Source organism: Schistocerca nitens, chromosome 12 (genome assembly GCF_023898315.1).
Source record: "Schistocerca nitens isolate TAMUIC-IGC-003100 chromosome 12, iqSchNite1.1, whole genome shotgun sequence".
Classification (NCBI taxonomy): Eukaryota; Metazoa; Arthropoda; class Insecta; order Orthoptera; family Acrididae; genus Schistocerca; species Schistocerca nitens.
Window position 1 is genome coordinate 417,019 of NC_064625.1, and position 23,607 is coordinate 440,625.

Sequence of the window (23,607 nt, forward strand, 5' to 3'; positions counted from 1 at the left end):
TGATCACGTTCTCATCCCTGTTTATCGTTTTCTCTGTCTAGTTTATACTGGTAAGGGTCGTTTTCACTTTTTCCTTACTTAATTTTAACAATGCGCGCTGTTGTTCTTCCAACACGTCTATTTTGGATTTTAAAAATGAGGTAACCTACAGAATTCAATATGCTTCGCTTGATTCTCCCCTCATGTCTGGCTGGTTGACCAGTTGTCGCTCTGTTCACGTTGTGTGCCGTTGCAGAGCCTGTCTCACTCCGCTACGTATGCGTGTGGATTAATGTTTAACGTCCGGTCGAGAACGAGGTCATTAAAGACGGTGCACAAGCTCGGATTAGGGAAGGATGGGGAATGGAATCGGCCGTGACCTTTCAAAGTAACCATCCCGACATTCACCTGAAGCGATTTAGGGAAATCACGGAAAACCTAAATGAGCATGACTGGACGCTGGTTTGAACCGTCGTCCTCCCGAATGCGACTCTAGTGTGCTAAACTCAGCAACGTTCCGCTTTACTCGTGTTGATGGCGCGGCTATCCTCTCGGTTTGTTCAAACTTATCTCCTAACTCCTTAACATTAACATCACTAATTTCCGTATCGGTATAATAAAGTCCAGGTGATGACTGTAACTCGTGGCGTCTCTCCGGTGCTCTTACCTTCCGTGGCCATACCATCACCATCAGCATGACGACGCACATCGCCTTCACGATACTTTCCTGCAGTCATGTACCTCCGTGCTGTGCCTTGCTTTTCTATGAATCACTACATTAGGACTATTTATCTCTATTACTGAGTACGGACATCTCCAATGGCTATCGAATTATTGTGATCACTTTCATCGCACGACAATACTCGATCTCCAGGACTGAAATCTACTGGGCTTTGTAATAATGATGAAAATGGTATATTTATTTTGTTTGCATTATTTACTGTTGTTAATTTAGTATAAGAAACTAGGCAAAACTGACTTCCATCTCTTGTTAGTTTCTATCATATTGCTCTTCATATTTCTTCTTAGATTTCACTTGTTTCTCCCTCGCACTTTGGTGTATGTACTGCATTCGCTGTTTCAGTTCTAAGACGTAATCGTCGTAGTTGCACATTAAATCTACTGGATCATTTTTGCACTGTTACTGGTATACCACGTGTTCGTTCGAAATAGTTCGAACGCTGTACGTGTGGATGCTATTGTATACAAATATGGTGTATGGAATCCAGGTGTCCCAGTCAGTTTGTGTCCTATTCATGTAATGCCACAAGGTCTCGGGTCGCTCCAACACTCCGTTAGGTTGTAGGTGATACGCTGTACTCTGTATTTTCTCTGTTCGTAGCAACTTCCAAACACGATTCTCTGTCTCTCCAATGAAACTGCCACCAGTATCACTAAGCAGTGCTGAGGGGCTGCCAGACTGTAGCATTATTTTCACTACAAGTATATGCGCCAAAGTTTCAGTGTCCTGTTGCTCTTTCAGTTCCGCTACTATGAATTTCGTCAATACGTCCTGGAATGTTAATAAATAACTGTTTCTGTCATTCGTGGTATTTAGGGATCCGACAGTGCTGATGTCACAGCGTTTAATAACGTATTCGGATGCCAGTGTCATTGCTAAAGGCATTCGTGTCTTCACTTGCATTATTTTATTTTTCTGATACCTCTCGCAACATAAACTTCAATATCGGCTTCCATACGTCCCCAAGTATAATACTTACGTTTGATCTCGTAAGCGCATCTTTCATCTACGTACATTCCCAACTCTTCCGCTTCATTGATTGCTGAACCTCACGTATTGGGGATAAACCATCTGCTACTTGGTTTATTTTTTCCTCTTCATACAAAATTTTATAGTCCTATTTATCTAATTTCAGCCGAAATTTCATTAACCTTATCGATGCATCGGACTCAATAACGTCAATGTCTTAATGATACACAGGGTCGAAAATACTTCACTGACCAGCATACAGGGTGTCCCAGCTATCTTGTCCACCCAAAATATCTCTGGAATAATAACAGCATTGGAAAACGACTTTCACCGGTATCAATGTAGGGCTGGGGCCCATGAATATACATATTTGGAAACATTATAAAACGAAAGCATATGTGTTTTTTAACACAAACTTATGTTTTTTTAATTGGACCTCCTATATTTTTTTCTTCAGCAATCCATAGCATGACAAAGCACATACACAATGGCGTTGATTGCGTCGCAATATTCCCATTACATCCCGAGATATTAAGACGCGAAGTTGACGCTTGAAACACCCGACATGCGCTGCTAGCGCACGTCCTGAGGCTCAGGCGTGAACCGCATGCTGCCCGTAATCACAGCAGACCGTATTATTCGTTTCGGACCTCTTGATAAGTGTGGAGGTGTGATTACACTTGTCAATCACATCGCGATTACGGGCAGCATGGGGTTCACGCCTGAGCCTCAGGACGTGAGCTAGCAGCACATGTCGGGTGTTTCAAGCGTCAACTTCGCGTCTTAATATCTCGGGATGTAATGGGAATATTGCGACGCAATCAACGCCATTGTGTATGTGCTTTGTCACGCTATGGATTGCTGAAGAAAAAATATAGGAGGTCCATTTAAAAAAACATAAGTTTGTGTTAAAAGACACATGCTTTCGTTTTAGAATGTTTCCAAATATGTACATTCATGGGCCCCAGCCCTACATTGATACCGGTGAAAGTCGTTTTCCAATAGCTGTTATTGTTCCAGAGATATTTTGGGTGGACAAGATACCTGGGACACCGACTGAGAAAATACGAATTAAACTTGCAGATCAACAAATGCGAGGTTCTGTGGAAAGACGTAACGTTTCTGCATCACGTACTAACCAATGCCGGGTTGAGCCCTGAGGCCAGTAAAGTCACAGCAGTAGAGACGTATCTGCAGCTCAAGACCATAAAGCAGTTAAAATCACATCTCAGATTAGTCAGATATTACAGGTGTCTCATTAATAATTTTAGTAAAATGGCAAACCACTGTATGAAGTGTTGAAGAAAGACGTGGCATACACCTGGCCACATAACAAGGTACATCTGTATATATATATATATATATATATATATATATATATATATATATATATATATATATATATATACACCTGTAATATCTGACTAATCTGAGATGTGATTTTAACTGCTTTATGGTCTTGAGCTGCAGATACGTCCCGACTGCTGTGACTTTACTGGCCTCAGGGCTCAACCCGGCATTGGTTAGTACGTGATGCAGAAACGTTACGTCTTTCCACAGAACCTCGCATTTGTCGATCTGCAAGTTTAATTCGTATTTTCTCAATCGTTTAAATATTACTTATACCTTGCTGTTGTGCTCTTCCCTAGATAATCCAAACACTACACTATCATCTACATAAATGAATACTTTTTCTCCCTGAGGCCTGTTAAATGGAAGTCATCCAGTTCTGAAAAGTGATAGGTGCTGTTTTCAACATCATCATCATGCAAGAGTAAGGTTAAGCCCCACATGCCGTGCTGAATGCCGTTTTATCCAAATTCCCTTGACCTAGTAGCACTTGCTAGTATCCTTCAGCAAGATCAAGGATAAAAAATATTTTGTCTAGTCCAACCCATCTAAAATTTCGTCGATTCCTGGTGATGGGTATTTTACATTTAACAAATTATCATTTAAGCTTCAGAAGTAGCTACGATTCACCATTTGCGACTTCTGCTCACATCGTTTTTGGAATCATAATGAGTGGGAAGATCGAGGCACTTTCGGTAGACACTAATATATCTTCCCTCAACATTTTACCTCTTTCCGTAAGCACTGTGTTTGCTTGTGCGAAAAATGGTACAGTTGCTTATTGATTATATCTACATCTACACCTACATCCATACTCCGCAATCGAGCATACGGTGCGAGGCGGAGGGCATTATAGTGCGCTCACTCTCAGGCAACAGTGTTACTTGGTGCTTTACTACATCTGTATGCGTTAATTGATCTCCATCTATGAAAGATATCATTATAAGCATTCACCACCTTCTATAATTCTGACCTTTCCTCACTGCTGAGGCAGTTTAATATTTTCTTAGCCTGCCTAGCCTAGACTTACCTATCACTTCTGACTTATCGGATTTTCGCGACCTCTTTTTTCCGTCAGTGGTACCCATTCTGCTTTGAACATTACTCGATAAATATTGACTGCATTTTTGCCGATGATGATACACTTTCCGTTTTTGCCGCACTAATGCTTCGGGTGCATGCAGTCCTGGCTATACTTATCGTCTGGCTACGATCGCTTCAGTTACCCAGCTAACTACTACTTTCTTTTGACAATTATCTTCTTTTATGGTCCTATTTCTATTACGGCAGCTTCGCGTTTATAACTCTCGTTGACCCCTTCTTGTGGCGCAACCACTTTCGATTCTCGCTTCTTTCGCCTCGCTGCATCAGCTGCTCCTGTACCAGTTGCTGTCGCGGTAGCTTTTAACTTTTTCAGCTTCGTGTGACGCACGCTGTCCTGGTGCAGAATCACTCACCCCGTGAGCAGCCCGGGCCGTTTCCTCTCGATGGATTTGCGTAGCCATCCGGGTGTCTCGCAGTACACGTCACTGTTAATGGTTTATCCGTGCTCGAGGAATTCGACGAGCATCGGACATCGGACATCGAGAAAGACGGTTAGCAACCCCTTACTGCTGAGAGCACAGATCTGAATTTCTTAGGGAGAGCTGACACACTACATTGGTGTTCCTAGATATCTCACTACGTTATCTCAAAAAGACATATACAACTTTCAACCTGTTTGATTGTTACGACGTGTCGTACGTACGTTTCCGTTTGAACACTTCTTATAACTTACCACTTTTTTTGTAAGTTTGTTTTTGGCTTGTTTTACTTGTCCGCAGATCCCGTAACCTGACAGAACAGGAGGAGTTTCGAGGTCACGAATGGGCGACTACTACAGTTATAAAAGACGAGACCTTGTCAACAGATTCTCAAATCCATAACTGCCGTGAATATAATTATTTCGTGATAGTTACTGGAGCCGAGCTCGCGGCCGCAGACTATATGTACCTGGCGCGCCAACGTCCGAGGGCTTCTCCGCGGTCATTTCCGGTGCGGTTCTCCTCTTGCTACGTGCAGGACGGGAAGCCAGGATCCGTTCACCTTAAGGCTTTCCTCTTTCTTGTTAAAGCTGTTCGCGTGTTTTTGTATTTCTACAGCTTCTCTGAACAAGCGGGTGTGATAGTGCTTCTCTACAGCCAGAACTTCCGTGTGGGCGAATTTTATTACGTGGTCGGTCTCACTCAGTGCGTGCTCTGCCACGGCCGATTTCTTCACCTGCCCCAACCTGCAACGTCGCTTATGCTCTTTGATCCTGGTGTTGATGGATCGTCCAGTCATTCCGACATAAACTTCTCCGCATGTGCACGGTATGCGGTATATTCCCGACATTGCAAGTGGGTCCCTTTTTTCCTTTGCTGATCGAAGACACTCTTTGATCTTCCTTGTCGGTTTGAAAATCGTCTTTACGCCGTGTTTGCACAATAATACGAGTAGGACGAATATGTGAGCCGCAGCACGTCAAACGTGTAATGCGAGACCTGAAAAGTGTTCTGAATAGCTTCAACAAGAAAGAGGAAAGCCTTAAGGCAAACGGATCCTGGCTTCCACCTCCAGCAGTGGAGGTTGGAGCTTCGACAATGCCGTCCACTCGCGCTGGCGAAACGTCAGGAAAATCATCAGACGAGAGTCGGCCGAAGAACCCGAGACAGAAGCCAGTAGGCAGTTTGACAACAATTTTGGATCGTTAGTTTGTCTAAATTACGGGTCAATGATTAGGGTGCCTGATATGATCCTAAACTTCGCGAAAACTAAAGAAAAACTTTGTGTGATGATTGTTGATTGTTATTAATCTGACCGAAATAAAATAAATTCTCCACATGAAAATGTCTGCGACAGTGTTGGCACCGTACTATTGATCATAACCGAAACGTGTGGACCTGGTGCTCCTCCGTCCTGCTGGTAACTCGCACGGATACCCACAACTGGCCATTCCCTTCTTTCATTAAGGTGGCCCGTGACGCCATAACTCAGCGTAAGGAAGTATTTTATGAACCAAACTGTCATTTGTGCAGTTCACAATGACACTGAAGGCTAATTTTCACGTGATTCAGTGATTTAAAATAAAATTGGGTAGGCTAACAGACTGTCCGTTCTATTCTCATGCAAATCATCTCTACAGGGTGTTACAAAAGACCAAACTTTCAGGAAACATTCCTCACACACAAAGAAAGAAAATATATGTGGACACGTGTCCGAAAACGCTTACCCTCCATGTTAGAGCTCATTTTATTACTTCTCCTCAAATCACATTAACCATGGAATGGAAACACACAGCAACAGAACGTACCAGCGTGACTTCAAACACATTTTCTTACAGGAAATGTTCAAAATATCCTCCGTTAGCGAGGATACGTGCATCCACCCTCCGTCGCATGGAATCCCTGATGCGCTGATGCAGACCTGCAGAATAGCGTATTGTATCACAGCCGTCCACAATACGAGCACGAAGAGTCTCTACATTTGGTAACATGGCTGCGTAGACAAGAGCTTTCAAATGCCCCCATAAATGAAAGTCAAGAGGGTTCTGGTCAGGAGAACGTGGAGGCCACGGAATTGGTCCGCCTCTACCAATCCATCGGTCACCGAATCAGTTGTTGAGAAGCGTACGAACACTTCGGCTGAAATGTGCAGGGGCTCCATCGTGCACGAACCACATGTTGTGTCGTACTTGTAAAGGCACATGTTCTAGCAGCACAGGTAGAGTATCCCGTATGAAATCGTGATAACGTGCTCCATTGAGCGTAGGTGGAAGAACACGGGGCCCAATCGAGACATCACCAACAATGCCTGCCCAAACGTTCACAGAAAATCTGTGTTGATGACGTGATTGCACAATTGCGTGCGTATTCTCGTCAGCCCAGACATGTTGACTGTGAAAATTTACAATTTGATCACGTCGGAATGAAGCCTCATCCGTAAAGAGAACATTTGCACTGAAATGAGGATTGACACATTGCCGGACGAACCATTCCCAGAAGTGTACCCGTGGAGGCCAATCAGCTGCTGATAGTGCCTGCACACGCTGTACACGGCACGGAAACAACTGGTTCTCCCGTAGCACTCTCCATACAGTGACGTGGTCAACGTTACCTTGTACAGCAGCAACTTCTCTGACGCTGACATTAGGGTTATCGTCAACTGCACGAAGAATTGCCTCGTCCATTGCAGGTGTCCTCGTCGTTCTAGGTCTTCCCCAGTCGCGAGGCATAGGCTGGAATGTTCCGTGCTCCCTAAGACGCCAATCAATTGCTTCGAACGTCTTCCTGTCGGGACACCTTCGTTCTGGAAATCTGTCTCGATACAAACGTACCGCGCCACGGCTATTTCCCCGTGCTAATCCGTACATCAAATGGGCATCTGCCAACTCCGCATTTGTAAACATTGCACTGACTGCAAAACCACGTTCGTGACGAACACTAACCTGTTGATGCTACGTAGTGATGTGCTCGATGCTAGTACTGTAGAGCAATGAGTCGCATGTCAACACAAGCACCGAAGTCAACATTACCTTCCTTCAGTTGGGCCAACTGGCGGTGAATCGAGGAAGTACAGTACATACTGAAGAAACTAAAATGAGCTGTAACATGGAAATTAAGCGTTTCCGGACACATGTCCACGTAACATCTTTTCTTTATTTGTGTGTGAGGAATGTTTCCTGAAAGTTTGGCCGCACCTTTTTGTAACACCCTGTATATTATTGATAATGTCATATAACGAGTTTAACGTAAAAAGCTGACTTTTCCACATCTTTAGCGGAATAATGTGTCACTGTCGTTTTGATCTTATGTGGCTACAGTAACCCAAAAATGGTCATGCACCTCAGTATATTGCGGATTTCCTTGTTTTGTAACAAGATTGTTAATACTCGGAAACGAAAATTTATTTAAAACGTTTTGACTTACTCCACTTCCATAAAGCACATTCCACTGAGGATGTGTGGAAGGGACATTAGAATACAATCTTTTTTTGTAAATATGTTTTATGTTTTCTTGTTTTACGACATATTTAATAACCTTGAAGATGTGTGCAACATAAGGTACATCTAGTCTTATCCTATAACGGCAGGTAGCACAGAGCTTCCCGGATGTCTCGAATGCTACAAATTACTTGCTCACTAGCGAGCGCAGTCTGCGGAAAGCGAGTTTATTTGCTGGCCGAGTTGTAAGCAGAATAACCAGCCCGTTCTTTGCTATGTCGGTTTTTTTTTTAAGTCGTAAGACGCGCTGTCGCGGGGAAATACGGACTTTCTTTATTCTCCTCTCTCTCTGCCTCTCTCCTTCTCACTTTTCTCTCTCTCCCTCAGCGGTGCCACTCCGCGAATAAACACGCTTTGTCCCATCGACGTTCATTCGCGGCAGCGCCGATACAAAAGCAGCTAATGAGCAACAGAAATTTCCGAAGCGCTCCGAACAATTGGCTGTTTCGAACACGGCACACAATGGGATGGCGGGACCTTCCCCTCTCCCTCCCCTCCATGCGCTCCGGCGCGTGACGTCACATCCTACTACCAATCACCCTGCAGCTATAGCTAGGAATGTCACCCGCCAACACCCACGCCCCATCTCCTTTTCGAATCGTGAACGGTGAGCGGCAAGACCGATTGTTTTTGAATCTCCACAAGAGCTCAAATATGTCTAATTTTTACCTTCGCGATCTGTTCGCGAGATGCGTGAGCGAGGTGGCATTAACAGGTGAGAGAGGTGCGACAGGCCACGTAAGCTGTGTGTAGAAGCAGAAAACCTGTCGAGGCTGGTCTCCCCCGAATTACAGCACACGATGCGCGAATTTTGTGCCATACAGAGGTAGTTTTTGATGTTGACAGCTGCCGAATTAGGTCACTGACTTTATTATTTTAAAGAGAAACACAAAACGTTTCCAGTGGACTTATAAATAGCATTGAGAGAGGACTTGGACGAAGTAACACGTGTGTAACTTGATCGAATAGTCACAAACCACATGTCCCACTGACATGAGAAGAGGTCTCAGAAATGAAAGAGTAAACACGTAACCCAGGCACGGTTTCTGTGTTGTTTATTATTATCACTATCGTATGAAGTCCACAAAATGTTCGCTGTGAGCACCGGTACATCACTTGGTGTAAAGTGATTTGGGACAGGTAACATTCCACGTTGAGTTTCGTCTGGCCTTATTGCAGAACATGCACATGTTGTATGGCGTTCCAGTCCTTGTACATCTCTTGACTTCATTTTCCCACGATTAAAAGACAAGGTAAGTTACATCTGGGGAACGTGTCGGGCATTTTGTGTTCTCGAAACTACAAATCCAATGATGTCGATATCATCTGTTAAAAAATTCAGTAATATCTGTGAAGAATGGGCCGGACGTTGGTCATACTGGTACTGCGTCAATTACAGTGTCTCCTGTGCGATGTCTTCCAATAACTGCACCAGATAACTTGTTAGAAGCTGAACATACTTGTTTCTGTTTAATGTCACAAGGCCAAGAGTGGTCGTTCCCCACAGTGTGTGGTGGAGCTGGTGTGGCGAAGGTCACAAAGCCAGCAGTTAACTGGCTTGGGTGGGGTACCAGTGGAACGGAGAGCGAATGTACAGTTGTCTGACAATTGAAATGTTATGATAAAAGTTTTTTAGAAACTAATAAATGTTATTTTTAAGTAACCAAATAATTTTTTAATTTTAATTTTAAAAATCGAATAACTTTTATTTTTCACTTTTAAAAAATTATAAAAATTTTCCCTTATAAGGTATAAGAAAATATCACTTATTCAACTATTCTTAATTTTTAAAAACCAATAAATTCCTGTTATTAATTTTTTTTAAATCCAATGAATATTTTTCTCATAAATTATAACAAAAATTTAGTATTAAATTCAGTTTTCCGCTTTCAAATATATTTTATAAATTCTTCCTTAAAATTAGCTGCTTCAAATCTAGTATTCAACCCATTTTTGAAATATTCATTTTTTATTTTTCATTTTTTAAAAAATACAATAAATTGTTTCTAATTAATCGAAGAACTATTCAACAAGTTCATGAAAGAACGATTAAATAAGTTCACTGTAGTTCAACCTTGTAACTACTATAAATGAAATAATTAAGAGGATATTATAAATTAAGAAGAGAAATTAACTGATTTTTTATTAAACGCGTTAACAACTGGAACAGGATATTAATATAAAGTTTATAAACCATCATGTAATAATTTTAATTTACAAATAAAACACCATATATTGTAATAATTTATTTATGCAATGTATCTGGCTATAATTCTCTTTTTTTTTAATTCAAGAACTAGGTTATGATGAAAGAGAAACAGATCTGGCTCTAAATAATGAAGATAAATATATTAGTTTTTGTAAACAAACAGAAAATTGTAAAATGAGATTTATTGGTAGATTTAAATGTATGACTTCAAGAATTGATAAATTTTCTTCAAATTCAAAAAGAACCAAATAAAAAATATTAACAAATTTTTACAGAAAATCTGAAAAATTCAGTAAGTAAAAGAGAAATTCATCCTTATGATCATAAAGCTAGTTGGAAAATATTTAGAGAAACAAAACTTCCACTCAAATAAAATTTTTATAATAAATTAAATGAATATGGGTTAGTGAAGAAGATTATCATCATGCTGACCTAATTTGGGAAAAAACTGAAATAAGGACTGAAGGTGAATGCCATTGTTTACATTTCAAAACTAATATTTTCCAAAATTTGAGAAAAAGTTCTACAAAAGCTTATGAATTAGATACTGCTTGCTATTTTACAGCACCAGGTTTATCTTTCGATTTGATGTTAAAAATTAGTGAACATCAGCTTGAATTATTTGATTTTTATGATATGGCTTTAATGTTTCATAAACTTTTTTAAGGACATATATCACAATGTTTTACAAGATGTATCAGAGTAAATAATAAACTAATAAGAAGAGGTATATAACAATGTTGTACAAGATATATCATACTAAATAATTAAAAAATGAAAAATCGTGATAAAAATGTTATATCGAAGTTTTCAATATGTGAAGGTGCAAATAATTTTTATGGATATGCTATGAGTAAATATTTACTATATGGAGTTTTTAAATGTGATGAACCAACTTTATTTGACATAAAAAAATAAGTGAAATTCCAGACAAATTTAAAATTGATTGTGGTTTCAAGTAGATTTAGAATATCCAAAAACTTGTGTGATTTATGTTAAGATTTACCTTTAGCACCTGAAAATAATACAGTGTCATGAACGATCGAAAAAATTATTAACTAATATAGATAACAAACATAATTATTTTTTAATTGTAGAGATCGTGATCTATGTCTATATTTAAGAATGAAAATAACGGAACCTCAAAATTTTAGAATTTAAAGAATCTGAATAGTTAAAACATATATAGATTTAAATACAGAAATGAGGATTAAAGGAAAACAATGATTGTGAAAAAGATTTTTATGAATTGATGAATAATTCAATGGGTGGAAAAGAAGTGGAAAATATAAGACACAGAGTAGTTATAAAATCAATCTCAGATTGTGAAAAATTTGATAAATTAATTGGAAGCCATATTTTAAAAATAGAACAATATTTAATACACATCAAGATACTATTTATATGAATAAAAATAAAATTTTATGTAATAAATTTATTTGTATTGGAATGGCAATACTTGATTTACCAAAAGAAGTAACTTTTAGTTTTCACTATAACATCAGAAATCAGGAGAAAATATTATACTTTTTATAAGGTACTGACAGTTATATCTATAACATTAAAACTGAAGATTTTTACAAAGATATAAAAATAATTATTTATATTATACTGGTGATTATCCAGAAAATAATATTTACAATGTACCTCAAGTCAGTTAAAAAGTTTTAGGAGAAATGGATGATGAATAATAAAGGAAAAATAATGGACGAATGTTGTGGTTTAAGAGCAAAAACGTATGTGTATACAGTTGATGATATGGAAGAGAAAAGATCGAAAGCAGCAAAAATAAAATGTTTCCAAGATATTAAATTTTGTTTATTTAACAACAAATAACAATACAGAACTATGAATGTGAATCGAAGTTTTAAACACGAAATTTACACAATTAAGGACAATTATACAAACATTGAGTCCACATAACGATAAAAGATTTACTTCAGAATATACAACTGATACACTACCATATGGATATTATAAAATTCACAGATAATATCTTCAGGTTTTCTATTTAATAAATCAGATTTAATATAATTCACATATAGTACAATTATGAAAAATAAATTTATGTTATTTTATAGCAAAAATATATTCACACAAGCATCATAATCATCTACAAAATTCTTAACTTCAATAAAATTTGAAGCAAATTTTTATCATAATTCTCAATATAAAATATGTAAATAGTAATTCATATTTCTGTATATTTATCAAACAATGTTTTATTAATTACTTATAAAAATCGCTGGTTTGGAGCTAAGGATGTAGCTGAAATATAAAAATATGAAAACACTAATTTATGTAACTTATGTGCATTTATTCTAATTAGGTAAAACACTATCAATCTATTATCATTTATGTTAATAAATAAGATAAAAAATTATAAAAATGTTAAAGCTTCTATACAACAGATCCATTATTATATAAAATCTCAATGTATGTTTATCAATTAATCAGTTTTGTAGTTTTTTGTTAGTCACAAACAAAGGAAGATAAATTAATTTAAAAAAGTGGTACTAGTGAAGTTTTACCATCAACTAGAAAAACTGCAGAATATAAAATAAAGGATAATGTGAAACAACACTATGAAAGTATAAACAATCATTTAAAAGATAAAAGTTAACTGTATAAAAATTAGATGGATAATTTGAAAGATCTATGGAAATTTTAAAAGGAAGAAATGAAAGAATAAGTAGACTGCTATTGCATGTTGTTCAATGCACTGGAGATCATAATTTTAGACCAACTTTTGTTTTTTTTGAGATTATATGATGACAACAAGTAAGCATAGGCGTTACAATTAACCAGGTATGTAAATCTTTTCCTTTCAAAATAAATAAAAAACACAAAAATCACCTCTTAAGCTCAGTGGTTACATCTGTTAAAAATAATATACAATACATATCCTTTGATTTCGTCGTGGTCATGCCCTGTCGTGCACCGTGCTCTCCTTCAGGACCACATGCGGCACGGGAAACATTTTCCACGATGTACAAAACTTTAACAGGGCGCAACCAACTTACACAAATTGCATACTGGGATTATACGTCGATATGGGGGCGGCTCGCGAATCTTAAAACGCGCGAGGCAGTGGTTACGGAACTACTGAACACTTCAGCTATACTGCACCACACCAAACAGCAGTACAGTGAGGTGGACGAGAGACAAATCAAGAACTGCGCAAGGCAACCTCAGCAAAGGCAGTAAGAAAATATTTTGGAGGGCCACACCAAACCACAGACTGACGTCCCAAGCTAAATTATGAAAATACTATCGGCGACTTCGCCACGACAAGGAGAAACGTAAAATACCATAAGAAGTGAACTGCAATTAACACGATTCATAAGCGTCGGACTGAAAAGTTCCACAGACAGTTTTTCCCTTACTACAAACACTTAGCAGTACCTCCAAAGTTCACTCGTGGACACTATCAGAGTGTCAAATTACTCGTTATACCTGTAGGTAAGAGAGTTTAACACGCCGGGGGCCGACTTAGATTTGTTAATAAGACGAGCAATGATTCGGTCCCCCACTCGGATCCACCTTCGGTCCAAAACAGTCATTTACTTTAAAGCAGCTGAATAGATGACAATGCCGATATCAACACTCTCCTTCCGAGCAGTGCTCTAACTGGAGGCTGCAGTACTGGAACAAAGCTTACTCCACTCACAAGTCTGATGTACGCTTCACAGACGTGCAACTTTTCATAATTCTTATGTTCACCTCATACAACAAACGTGCCGTTAATTCTTCTTCGGAATCCGAGGGCAGAACCGAGAAATCACTTCTGAGCCCTCGAATGACCACACGATGACCGCCATCGGGACAACACCGGCCCTCCACACTAGGATGTTCGAGCCCACGGCGCTCCGTCCCCGACCGACTGCTTCCGCGGGGAGCACCGACCGAGGGGCTTCGGCCTCCGACACCGACGTCGCTCCTCGCGCACAGTCCAGAGCTAACTCCCAGCGACCCCCTTCTTCCTCGTCTGTCGCCTCGCGGCGCGCGCGAAGCTAACTAGCCAAAGGTATGCGGCGACCGATCCCGATATTGACATCGCGGCGAGTACTGAGAAGGCGTGTGATTTCAAAAACAAAAAATAATGTAAATGGCGAGCTGTACCGGCCCAGATATCGTGCCAAATTCCAATTGGCACGAGCTGGTCGGTGGGCCCTGCCGGTAATGCTCCAAACGTTCTCCATTGGAGAGAGATCCGACGACCTGCTGGTCAAAATGGAATTTGGCAAATACGAAGACGAGCCCTAAGAATCTCTCACCGTATGTGGGCAGTCATTAACTTGCTGGAATGTGAGCCCAGAATGGCTTGCCTTGAAGGGCAACAAGATGGAGAGCAGAATATCGTCGACGTACCGAAAGTCTGCCGCGGACGACAACCAGAGGGGTCCCACTATGAAATGAAAAGGTACCACAGACCATCGACAGGCACATCGGTGTCATACCTGGGGCGTCTCTAGACACGTCTTCCCTGCAGTCTCACTGACTGAAGTAGAAGTGTCTTCACTGACGAGTCCCACGTCGAACTGAGCCGCGATGACCAGAGAGCACGTGTCTGTAGGCGGCCCGGACAGCAGCGGGCCACCGGGCTGACTGTCACTCGCCGTACAGCCTGCCAGCCGGCAGTGATGGTTTGGGGCGCCACTTCACTTCGTAGCAGGAGCCTTTTGGGTAGCATCCGCGCCAATCTTGCGGGTTTTTTTCTTTTTTGGGTCATCTCACTGGTTTGAAGTGGCCTGTCACGAATTCCTCTCCTGTGCCAACCTATTCATCTCAGACTACCAGTTGCGACTAACCTCCTCAATTACTTGCTGGATATATTCCAATCTCTGCCTTCTTCTACAGTCTTCGCCCTCTACAGCTTCCTCCACTACCACGGAAGTCATTCCCTGATGTCCTATCATCATGCTCCTCTTCCTTGTCAGTGTTTTCCACATATTCTCATTGCTCTCCGGTTCTGCGCAGAATCTCTTGATTACTTACCTTATCACGGCACCTAATTTTCAACATTCGTCTGTAGCATCACACCTCAAGTGCTTCGATTCTCTTCAGTTCCGGTTTTCCCACAGTCAACGTTTCACTACCACACAGTACTCTGCTCGACACGTGCATTCTCAGGAAGTTCTTTCTCAAGTTGAGGCCTTTGTTTGATACTAGTAGACTTCTCTTCACTAGGAATTCCCTCTTTGCGAGTGCTAGTCTGCTTTCGATGTCCTTGCTCCGTCCGTCATTCATTATTTTGCTGCTTAGGTAGCACAATCCCTTAACTTGATCTACTTCGTAACCATCAATCCTGCTGTTAAGTTTCTCGTTGTTGTCATTCCTGCTACTTCTCATTAGTTTCGTGTTTCTTCGATTTAGTCTCAATCCATATTCTGTACTCATTAGACTGTTCATTCCATTCAGCAGTTCGTGTAATTCTTTTTCACTTTCACTCAGGATGACAATGTGATAAGCAAATCGTATCTTTGATATCCTTTCACTTTGAAATTTATTTACGCTGCCGAACCTCCATCATTCTTTCTTCGATGAGTACATTGAACAGTAGGGGCGAAAGACTACGTCCCTGTCTTACATCCATTTTAATCCGAGCACTTCGTGGTCGTCCACTCTTATTATTCCCTCTTGGCTCTTGTACATGTTGTGTATTACCTGTCTCTCCCTATAACTTACTCCTATTTTTCTCAGAATTTCGAACATCTTGCACCATTTTACTCTGTCGAACCCTTTTTCCAGGTCGACGTATCGTATGAACGTGTCTCGATTTTTCTTTAGTCTTGCTTCCATTATCAACTGTAACGTCAGGATTGCCTCTCTGTTGCCTTTACGTTTCCTAAAGGCAAACTGGTCGTCATCTAATACCTTCTCAATTTTCTTTTCCATTCTCCTGTACGTTATTCTTGTCTGAGCTGTTGAGATGATCGTGCGATAATTCTCGTACTTGTCAGCTCTTACAGTCTTCGAAATTGTGTGGATGTTATTTTTGCAAAGTCACATGGTATGTTGCCAGACTCATACATTCTATACACCAACGTGAATAATCGTTTCGTTGCGACTTCCCTCAATGACTTTAGAAATTCTGGTGGAGTGTTATCTATCCCTTCTGCCTTATTTGACCTTTTGCCCTTCAAGGTTTTCTTAAATATTGATCCTGATACTGGATGCCCTATCTCTTATAAATTGACTCCTCTTTCTTCATCTATCATATCAGAGAAAACTTCCCCCTTGCGATACGTCGACGATATTCTACATCTCGGTTTTTACCTGCCCTTCGTGGCAATCTGTCCTGGCTCAGAGAAACAAAAGAGCACCAAAGGGCGTAGTGGGTGTCGAGAATCAGACTTACGATCAGCTATGAAAAGCGTTGCGACACCAACGGTAGCCCACAGCCTGGTTCGAGCTCACGCAGCGAGTACACATAATAGCAAAATTTGCAGCGCCGAAAGAGGGCGGCTGGGTGGATGGACGAAACACTGTGCAGAAAATTGGAACAAGAACTCGGCCGAACTCCCGGTAATCAGTCACACTGAGAAAAGATAAAAGACCACGACGAACCAAATATTCTGCTTCCACAAACGTTTAACCGATTTTTGGAGAAGCCGAGAGGTGATGCAACTGTGGGAGTCATTCACGAAAATTCGTAGACAGGTAATGACAACAACGCAGAAGTTCAGAGTCCACCTGCCGAGGATGGAGAAATGACTCACGTGGAAGAAACAGTGAGATGGTTACAGTAAGGTCACAAGGTCATGTAGGACTCTGGGATATACTATCAGAAATATTTTAGGCAGCGGCTGGTACATACAGATATCGGACAAAAATATGGAGACACTACGTTAGCGTGCCTAAAACGGTGTAGGAAAACCATTGGCATTCAAAACAGATTCCAACGGTCTCGGACAGTATAAATATAGGTCCTGTACGATTTTCAGGGGAAGCTTATTCCATTCTCCGTGCAAAATAGTGGCGATTTGAAGTAACGGTGGTGGAGGTGTATAGCAATCGCGCGCCCTTCTCTCCAGACTGCACCACTAAGGCTGAGCTGGTGGCTATGGCGGCCAGGGGCAACTCCAGCTGTGTGAAGACGGGACCTGCTGCCCTGGAACACAGCGTCGCCGTTACGGAACAAACTGTGTTCCGTGTGTCGGTCACAATACGCCACAATGCTCAGATAATCGTAGCCCGTGTCATACCGCGACATGGCTGCCAAAACCACCACCGGTTCTGCTCGACCACAAGTTGGAAACAGAGTGCAGCTAGTCTCATCCGACCAAATGACTCTCTTCCGTTGCTCGGCAGTCCGCGTTTTATGGCTTCGGCACCGCGTTTTCCTGTTACGGGCATTTTCATCACCGACGGTTGGGTTTGGAATTGCAGCTCGACCTGCAATTCCCTGCTTACGCAGAACCCTTCGTGTTGTTTTGGTGCTGACAGGGCTAAGGAGTCGACACTCAGCTCTTCCTCATATCTTTTGTCACAGTACTCCCCTTCACTATCACGGTGACTTAGCGGATTACGGTTTTCCGCTTTCCCGGTACGCGGTATAAACCTTCGAGATTGTGTCTCCTGAAACGTTAAAGACTTCGGCTTCCTCGGTTACGAAAGCACTCGCCGTAAGGGCATCAAGAATTCCCCCGCTTTCGAATCCGCGTAGCTTCGACGTAATGTACGCACAACTACACAGAACACGACGACAGGCGCCGCGCGAGGTCAGACACAGCAGCGCAGCGTGCAGTCTGGGCCAGGAACTGCATTTGTGTTCAAGCATACGTTCAAGCATTGTCGTCGGACCCCTGCAGGTGGTAACAATAACAGAGATACTCGGTGTACGCCTACTAAGTGTGACGTAAGACGAACACCTGACCAATGTGGACGTTACAGATGATATACATGAAGTTATGTTAAAGTGACAAGTTCCACATCAAAATTCAAATGGTTCAAATGGCTTTTTGCACTATGGGACTTAACATCTACGGTCATCAGTCCCCTAGAACTTAGAACTACTTAAACCTAACTAACCTAAGGACAGCACACAACACCCAGTCATCACGAGGCAGAGAAAATCCCTGTCCCCGCCGGGAATCGAACCAGGGCGTGGGAAGCGAGAACGCTACCGCACGACCACGAGCTGCGTTCCACATCATTACGAAATGTCGTCTTCATGATCTATGGAACAAGGATTATACATGTATGGCTGTAACAGCCTGTGAATGAACTACGTCATCTAAGATAGAAATGGGATGCGAGAACGTGGGATGTGCTGTATTTCTAGAAATATTTTACGCAGTGCCAGATATGTACACAGGAAGGCCATTTGGTTACGGTAAGCTAAATGGCTACAAATTTAACAGTCAATATTAATGTTTTAGCGGATAGTATTAGTCGCTGTCTTAGGTTTATTCCAGACGACGAATTACTGTTTGGTAGAAACTGCAGTTACATCGATATATATTTCACAAAACATTTGCTTGCTACACGGACCGTGTGGTGGTGGGTGTCAGCTAAACCACACGACGAGTTGGTTTAGGCACGCACTGACTGATACATTTTAAGTTATGACCATTCTTTTAGAGATATGTTTTTAGTTACGTTCCAGCATTTTGAAGCAGTTTGATAATGGAGGAAAGATGAGGTGGTGAAGGGTCTGAGACAAAGGGGCTTACACGGAATAGGATAGCCTGAAGAGGTGCGTCAAAGCAACTCGACCACTACTTAGAAGGTAACTGCGATTCAGTACGGCATTTACATGGTAGTAATAAATGAAGTGATTATTTTTACCAGCTACGAGTACGAGTGTATAAATACAGGGTGATTCTTATTAGAGTTTAAAAACCCTCGAACTACGTACATGACGCTGAGACAAGTGATTTAGAATGAGACATACTGGGCTGTAAATGTCGGTAAATACCGCAAAAGTGGACGACAAATGATGACCTCCATCCACTACACTAGGCTAGTCTGTTTTCGAATAAGTTTTGCACATATGATCTGTTGCAAACGTGGAAGTTAAAAATTATTGTCCTCGCTATAACCGAGCAAGGGCTGTTGTTATTTATTTGTTTCTCTCCTTTCATCCATTCGTTTTTTATTTAGAAGCTTTATTTAGTAAACGACACATGTGTCATTTACTGGTAGCGATGCAATTCTGAAGGTTATACTTGTTTACTTGTGACGCAATGCAGTACTTTGTAATTAGCGAGCAGAAACCGGGAGACTGGTAAATAAAATAATAAATCTTATCTCAATATAAACACGTAAGTGTCTAACGCAGTGCAGGGAAACACAGCCTGCCAGACGCGAGACTCGAACCCCGCACCCCACCCGCCAAAGCCGCGACTCCGACGTCGACACTCGACTCGGACTGGGATGGACGAGTGCGACGCGGCGACGCACGTCGTCTGGTGACGTCAGCTGTTCGACATCCGTCATCCACGTTTGGGGTATTCCCCACTTGCTGTCCCGTGTGTCTCTTCTACCAAATAACTAGCCTTAGCGTCATCTACGCCGCTTCGGGGTTCTTAAACGTTAATAAGAGTCACCCCGTGTAGTACGGTAAGTCATTTATTTTCACCAAGTGTTGTGTGCTGACTACTGCACTGAATTTCAGTTCCTCTTTACAAGACACTACCCGAAAACAGGTAATATCTTCTAACACTACGCTTAAGAATAACTTAATAGTTTTTGTTGACTCGGTTTGCTGCGACTAGCACGTGAGCGGCTGTTCATGTCTGCGACTCACACGCATTTGAACTCGCTTGCCGTGTTCTCCCTCTACAAGTTGTAACCACCAGACTTTCGTCCAGACTCTTTGACGTCTCAGGATGTATGCTACGAACCGATCCTTCTTTTAGTCAAGTTGAGCCACAAGTAGATTTTTCCCAATTCGCTTCAGTACCTTCTCATTCTATCCGTCCAGTCTTCAATGTTCTCCTGTAGCGCCACAGTACAAAGCTTGTAGTCCAAACAATTGCAGTCGCAGTAGACTTCCTAGCACATAAGTTTATATCTGATGTTACGAAATTTCTCTTTTTCGGAAATGAATGTCCCGTTGTTGCCTGCTGCAAATGTATCTTCTCTACTGCGGCCGCCGCCAGTTACTTTGGTATCTTATGTTCGTATTCGTCTTACGACTGTTTTCCGAGACACTATCTATTCCGATCGACTGACCTTACAAGTGGTTTAATAGCTGTGACAGAATCAGAATGTCAGCCACCGACGGAAAATTTTTTAATATCCCTTCTCGATGTTTAATTCGCTTTCCAAATATCTCTTTAATTTCTTTTATTGTTTTCTCAGTTTATCCGTGGAATAACGTTGGGAATAGGCTACAAGCCTGTATCACTGCCTCAGAATCGTATGCCCAGTCTACTAACGAAAATCTCTGAGTCATTTCAAACCCTTTATATTTATTTAATATATAATGGTTAGGACAATAAGGCTTTCTCTTACATCGGAACAGGATTCGACATGCACAATACACGGTAGTTAGTCTCTAAGAAATAACAATTTTATATGACAGGTAGTGTTTAGGTACTCTGAGAAAAAACCTGAGACTGCGAGGTGGACGAAGGCGGGAGTCGTTAAACGTACGTCGCTGCCAGCGGGGGAGTGGACCTGCGGCGCCGCCAGGTGATGAGCTCTTTGTGTGTGTGAGGACAGCAGCCGAGTGGTCCAGCCACTTGTGCGTCCAAACATCTGGCTGGCTGTTTGAGAACAGCCCTGACAGAGCTGTGCAGTCCCACCGTCTGAGCCTCGTTCCGCTGTGAGACGGGGCGTCGCCCCCGCGTGTTGCAGGCGCGGCCGGCAACCCCGACGCGAAGCGCCTGTACGACGACCTGCTGAGCAACTACAACAAGCTGGTGCGGCCCGTCGTCAACGTGAGCGACGCGCTCACCGTCAAGATCAAGCTGAAGCTGTCGCAGCTGATAGACGTGGTGAGTACCGCAGCCCGGGTGTCCAACGTAATGTTTCTGTGTGTCGATGTGTTAGAGGGACGGCAGCCTCGCGGGGCTCCCGTCACACACGCACTCTCTCTGTTCCCTCAGTTCGAGATACCGATGTTTCCGGCATACGGTAGCAGACGAAACAGCAGATAATTGTATTCTGTGTCCGCCCAAACGAGATATTCCAGTCACGCATTTTTTTAATCGAACGATATATTATAACGGCACTGTACAGTTCTCATATAACGCTCTTTAATACTGGCGTCAAAACTTTTCGCAAAATATCCGAAAAATTAGCTTAAGTTGAAAGTCGGACGGCCGGGATCGTAAACACTGCCGACACGGCCTGCCCCTCGTACCTGTTCACTTGTTTCGACAAAAGCTCGTTGCTTAGAAATAACGACTTACATTTCTGATAATATCTCCCGATACTTTCCTGATACGTTGCAACGTCGCATATACGTTGCCCCATCAAAAGAATCCGGACGCCACTATGTGAAGCCGAACTGGCGTCAGCAGACGCAGATCCTTCAGTGTGAGAGGAGGCGGGCAGTATTACGTTGGTTAAAACTGTGTGCCGGACCGAGACTCGAACTCGGGACTTTTGCCTTTCGTGGGCAAGTGCTCTACCAACTGAGTTACCCGAGCACGACTCACGTCCCGTCGTCACAGCTTTACTTCTGCGAGTACCTCGTCTCCTACCTTCCAGACTTTTCATAAGCTCTCCTGCGAACCTTGCAGAACTAGCACTCCTGAAAGAAAGGATATTGCGGACACGTGGCTTAGCCACAGCCTCAGGCATGTTTCCAGAATGAGATTTTCACTCTGCTGCGGAGTGTGCGCTGATATGAAACTTCCTGGCAGATTAGAACTGTGTGCCGGACGGAGACTTGCCCGCGAAAGGCAAGGTCCCGAGTTCGAGTCTCGGTCCGGCACACAGTTTTACTCTGCCAGGAAGTTTCATATGAGTGTACACTCCGCTGCAGAGTGAAAATCTCGTTCCAGTATTATGTTGTCAGCAGAGAAGCAGTGGGTCGCTTAGGAGAGTTCAATGACTCGCATCATTAGCCGATCATTCGATGTCACGTCGTAACAACTCCATCACGGACATTTCAACCGCTCTACACGTGCCACGATTTCGGTTTTCCGTCATTTCCCTAAATCGTTTCAGGCAAATGCCGGGATGGTTCCTTTGAAAGGGCACGGCCGATTTCCTTCCCAATCCTTCCCTAACCCGAGCTTGCGCTCCGTCTCTAATGACCTCGTTGTCGACGGGACGTTAAACACTAACCACCACCACCATCTACACGTGCCACTGTGAAGTGGAAACACCTCGCGGTCACAGCTGAAGAAGGACCACGGAGACCTCGCGTACTGACTAACAGGGACCCGAGAGTGGCCGTAAAAACTGATGCGAAATGAGCGGGAGGAGTTACACCTAAGTTCCAAAGTGCTGACAGCAGTGCAGCTGACGCAGTGACTCTGCGTAGGGAGTTAGGAAGGATGGGGCAGCTCCTCATAAGCCACACATTCGTGCAGTCAGTGCTAAGCGACATTTCCGGCGCCGCGGGTCTGTTAGTGACAAGTGAAACTAGTGATCTGGAGTGGTGACCCACGCCGCAGTCTGTGGCAGTGCGAAGGAAGCGCCACGATCTGGCGAATGCCCGCAGCTTCGCGGCGAGACCCCAGCTTCCACACTCGCACGTTGTCCTCCACGTGTCCACCGGTCAGCAGCCGTCTACGGACAGGTCGCGTAAATTACGAGCCTGTGGTTCGCGGTCGAGAGCTGGAGCTCAGTGGCGCCCCAGACGTGCTCGCGTCACGCCGATCTCGCCCATCTCGACGTCCGACTGGAGTGTGTCGCTCCTGGAACCGCTGTGCCGCGCTTACAGCCGAGTGCCGCGTCGTCTGGCGTGCAGGCAGCTGCGGGGGTGCGGGCTGCGACCCCGGGCCCCTCCAGCGGCCGTTCCCGGCTGTGCGCCGCTCGCAAATCACACGGCTCGCTTAAGAGGATTCGCAGGGGTACAATTCGCACGTTAGCTCTATGGAAGCACACAGTTACAACCTTCACGATACTCTAGTCGTGTTGTTCCCGAAAGGAAAGTACACCGTGCAGTCAGTAAGGACATCGGCTTATAAAAGTTTGATTACAAACAGTGCGATACAAATTTGCAAAATATTAAATAAATTTTGCCATTCTCACTTTTTCTACAACTTTAAGGACATTCTTATTTGACTGTTGTTTGTATTCAGTAGTAGAATCTTGCGTGAAATGCAAGACCTTACACAAGAAACAAGGGAGTCCAAGCTATCCTACTGCAAGTAGGTAATGCCATGTAACTGTTACATTTTTTTACATAATGTGAGTGCGTGTGCGTGT

The 23,607-nt window shown here is 42.7% G+C and overlaps 1 protein-coding gene across 1 annotated transcript in view; it reads left to right on the forward strand.

Moving 5' to 3' along the window:
- The window catches only part of LOC126215300 (acetylcholine receptor subunit alpha-like), a 586,475-nt gene that overhangs the window by 112,734 nt on the left and 450,134 nt on the right, over window positions 1-23,607 (forward strand). The window contains exon 3 of the mRNA XM_049941983.1: window positions 21,079-21,218. Within this exon, the coding sequence (XP_049797940.1) occupies window positions 21,079-21,218 (140 nt within the window). The remainder of the gene's footprint in view (window positions 1-21,078; window positions 21,219-23,607) is intronic.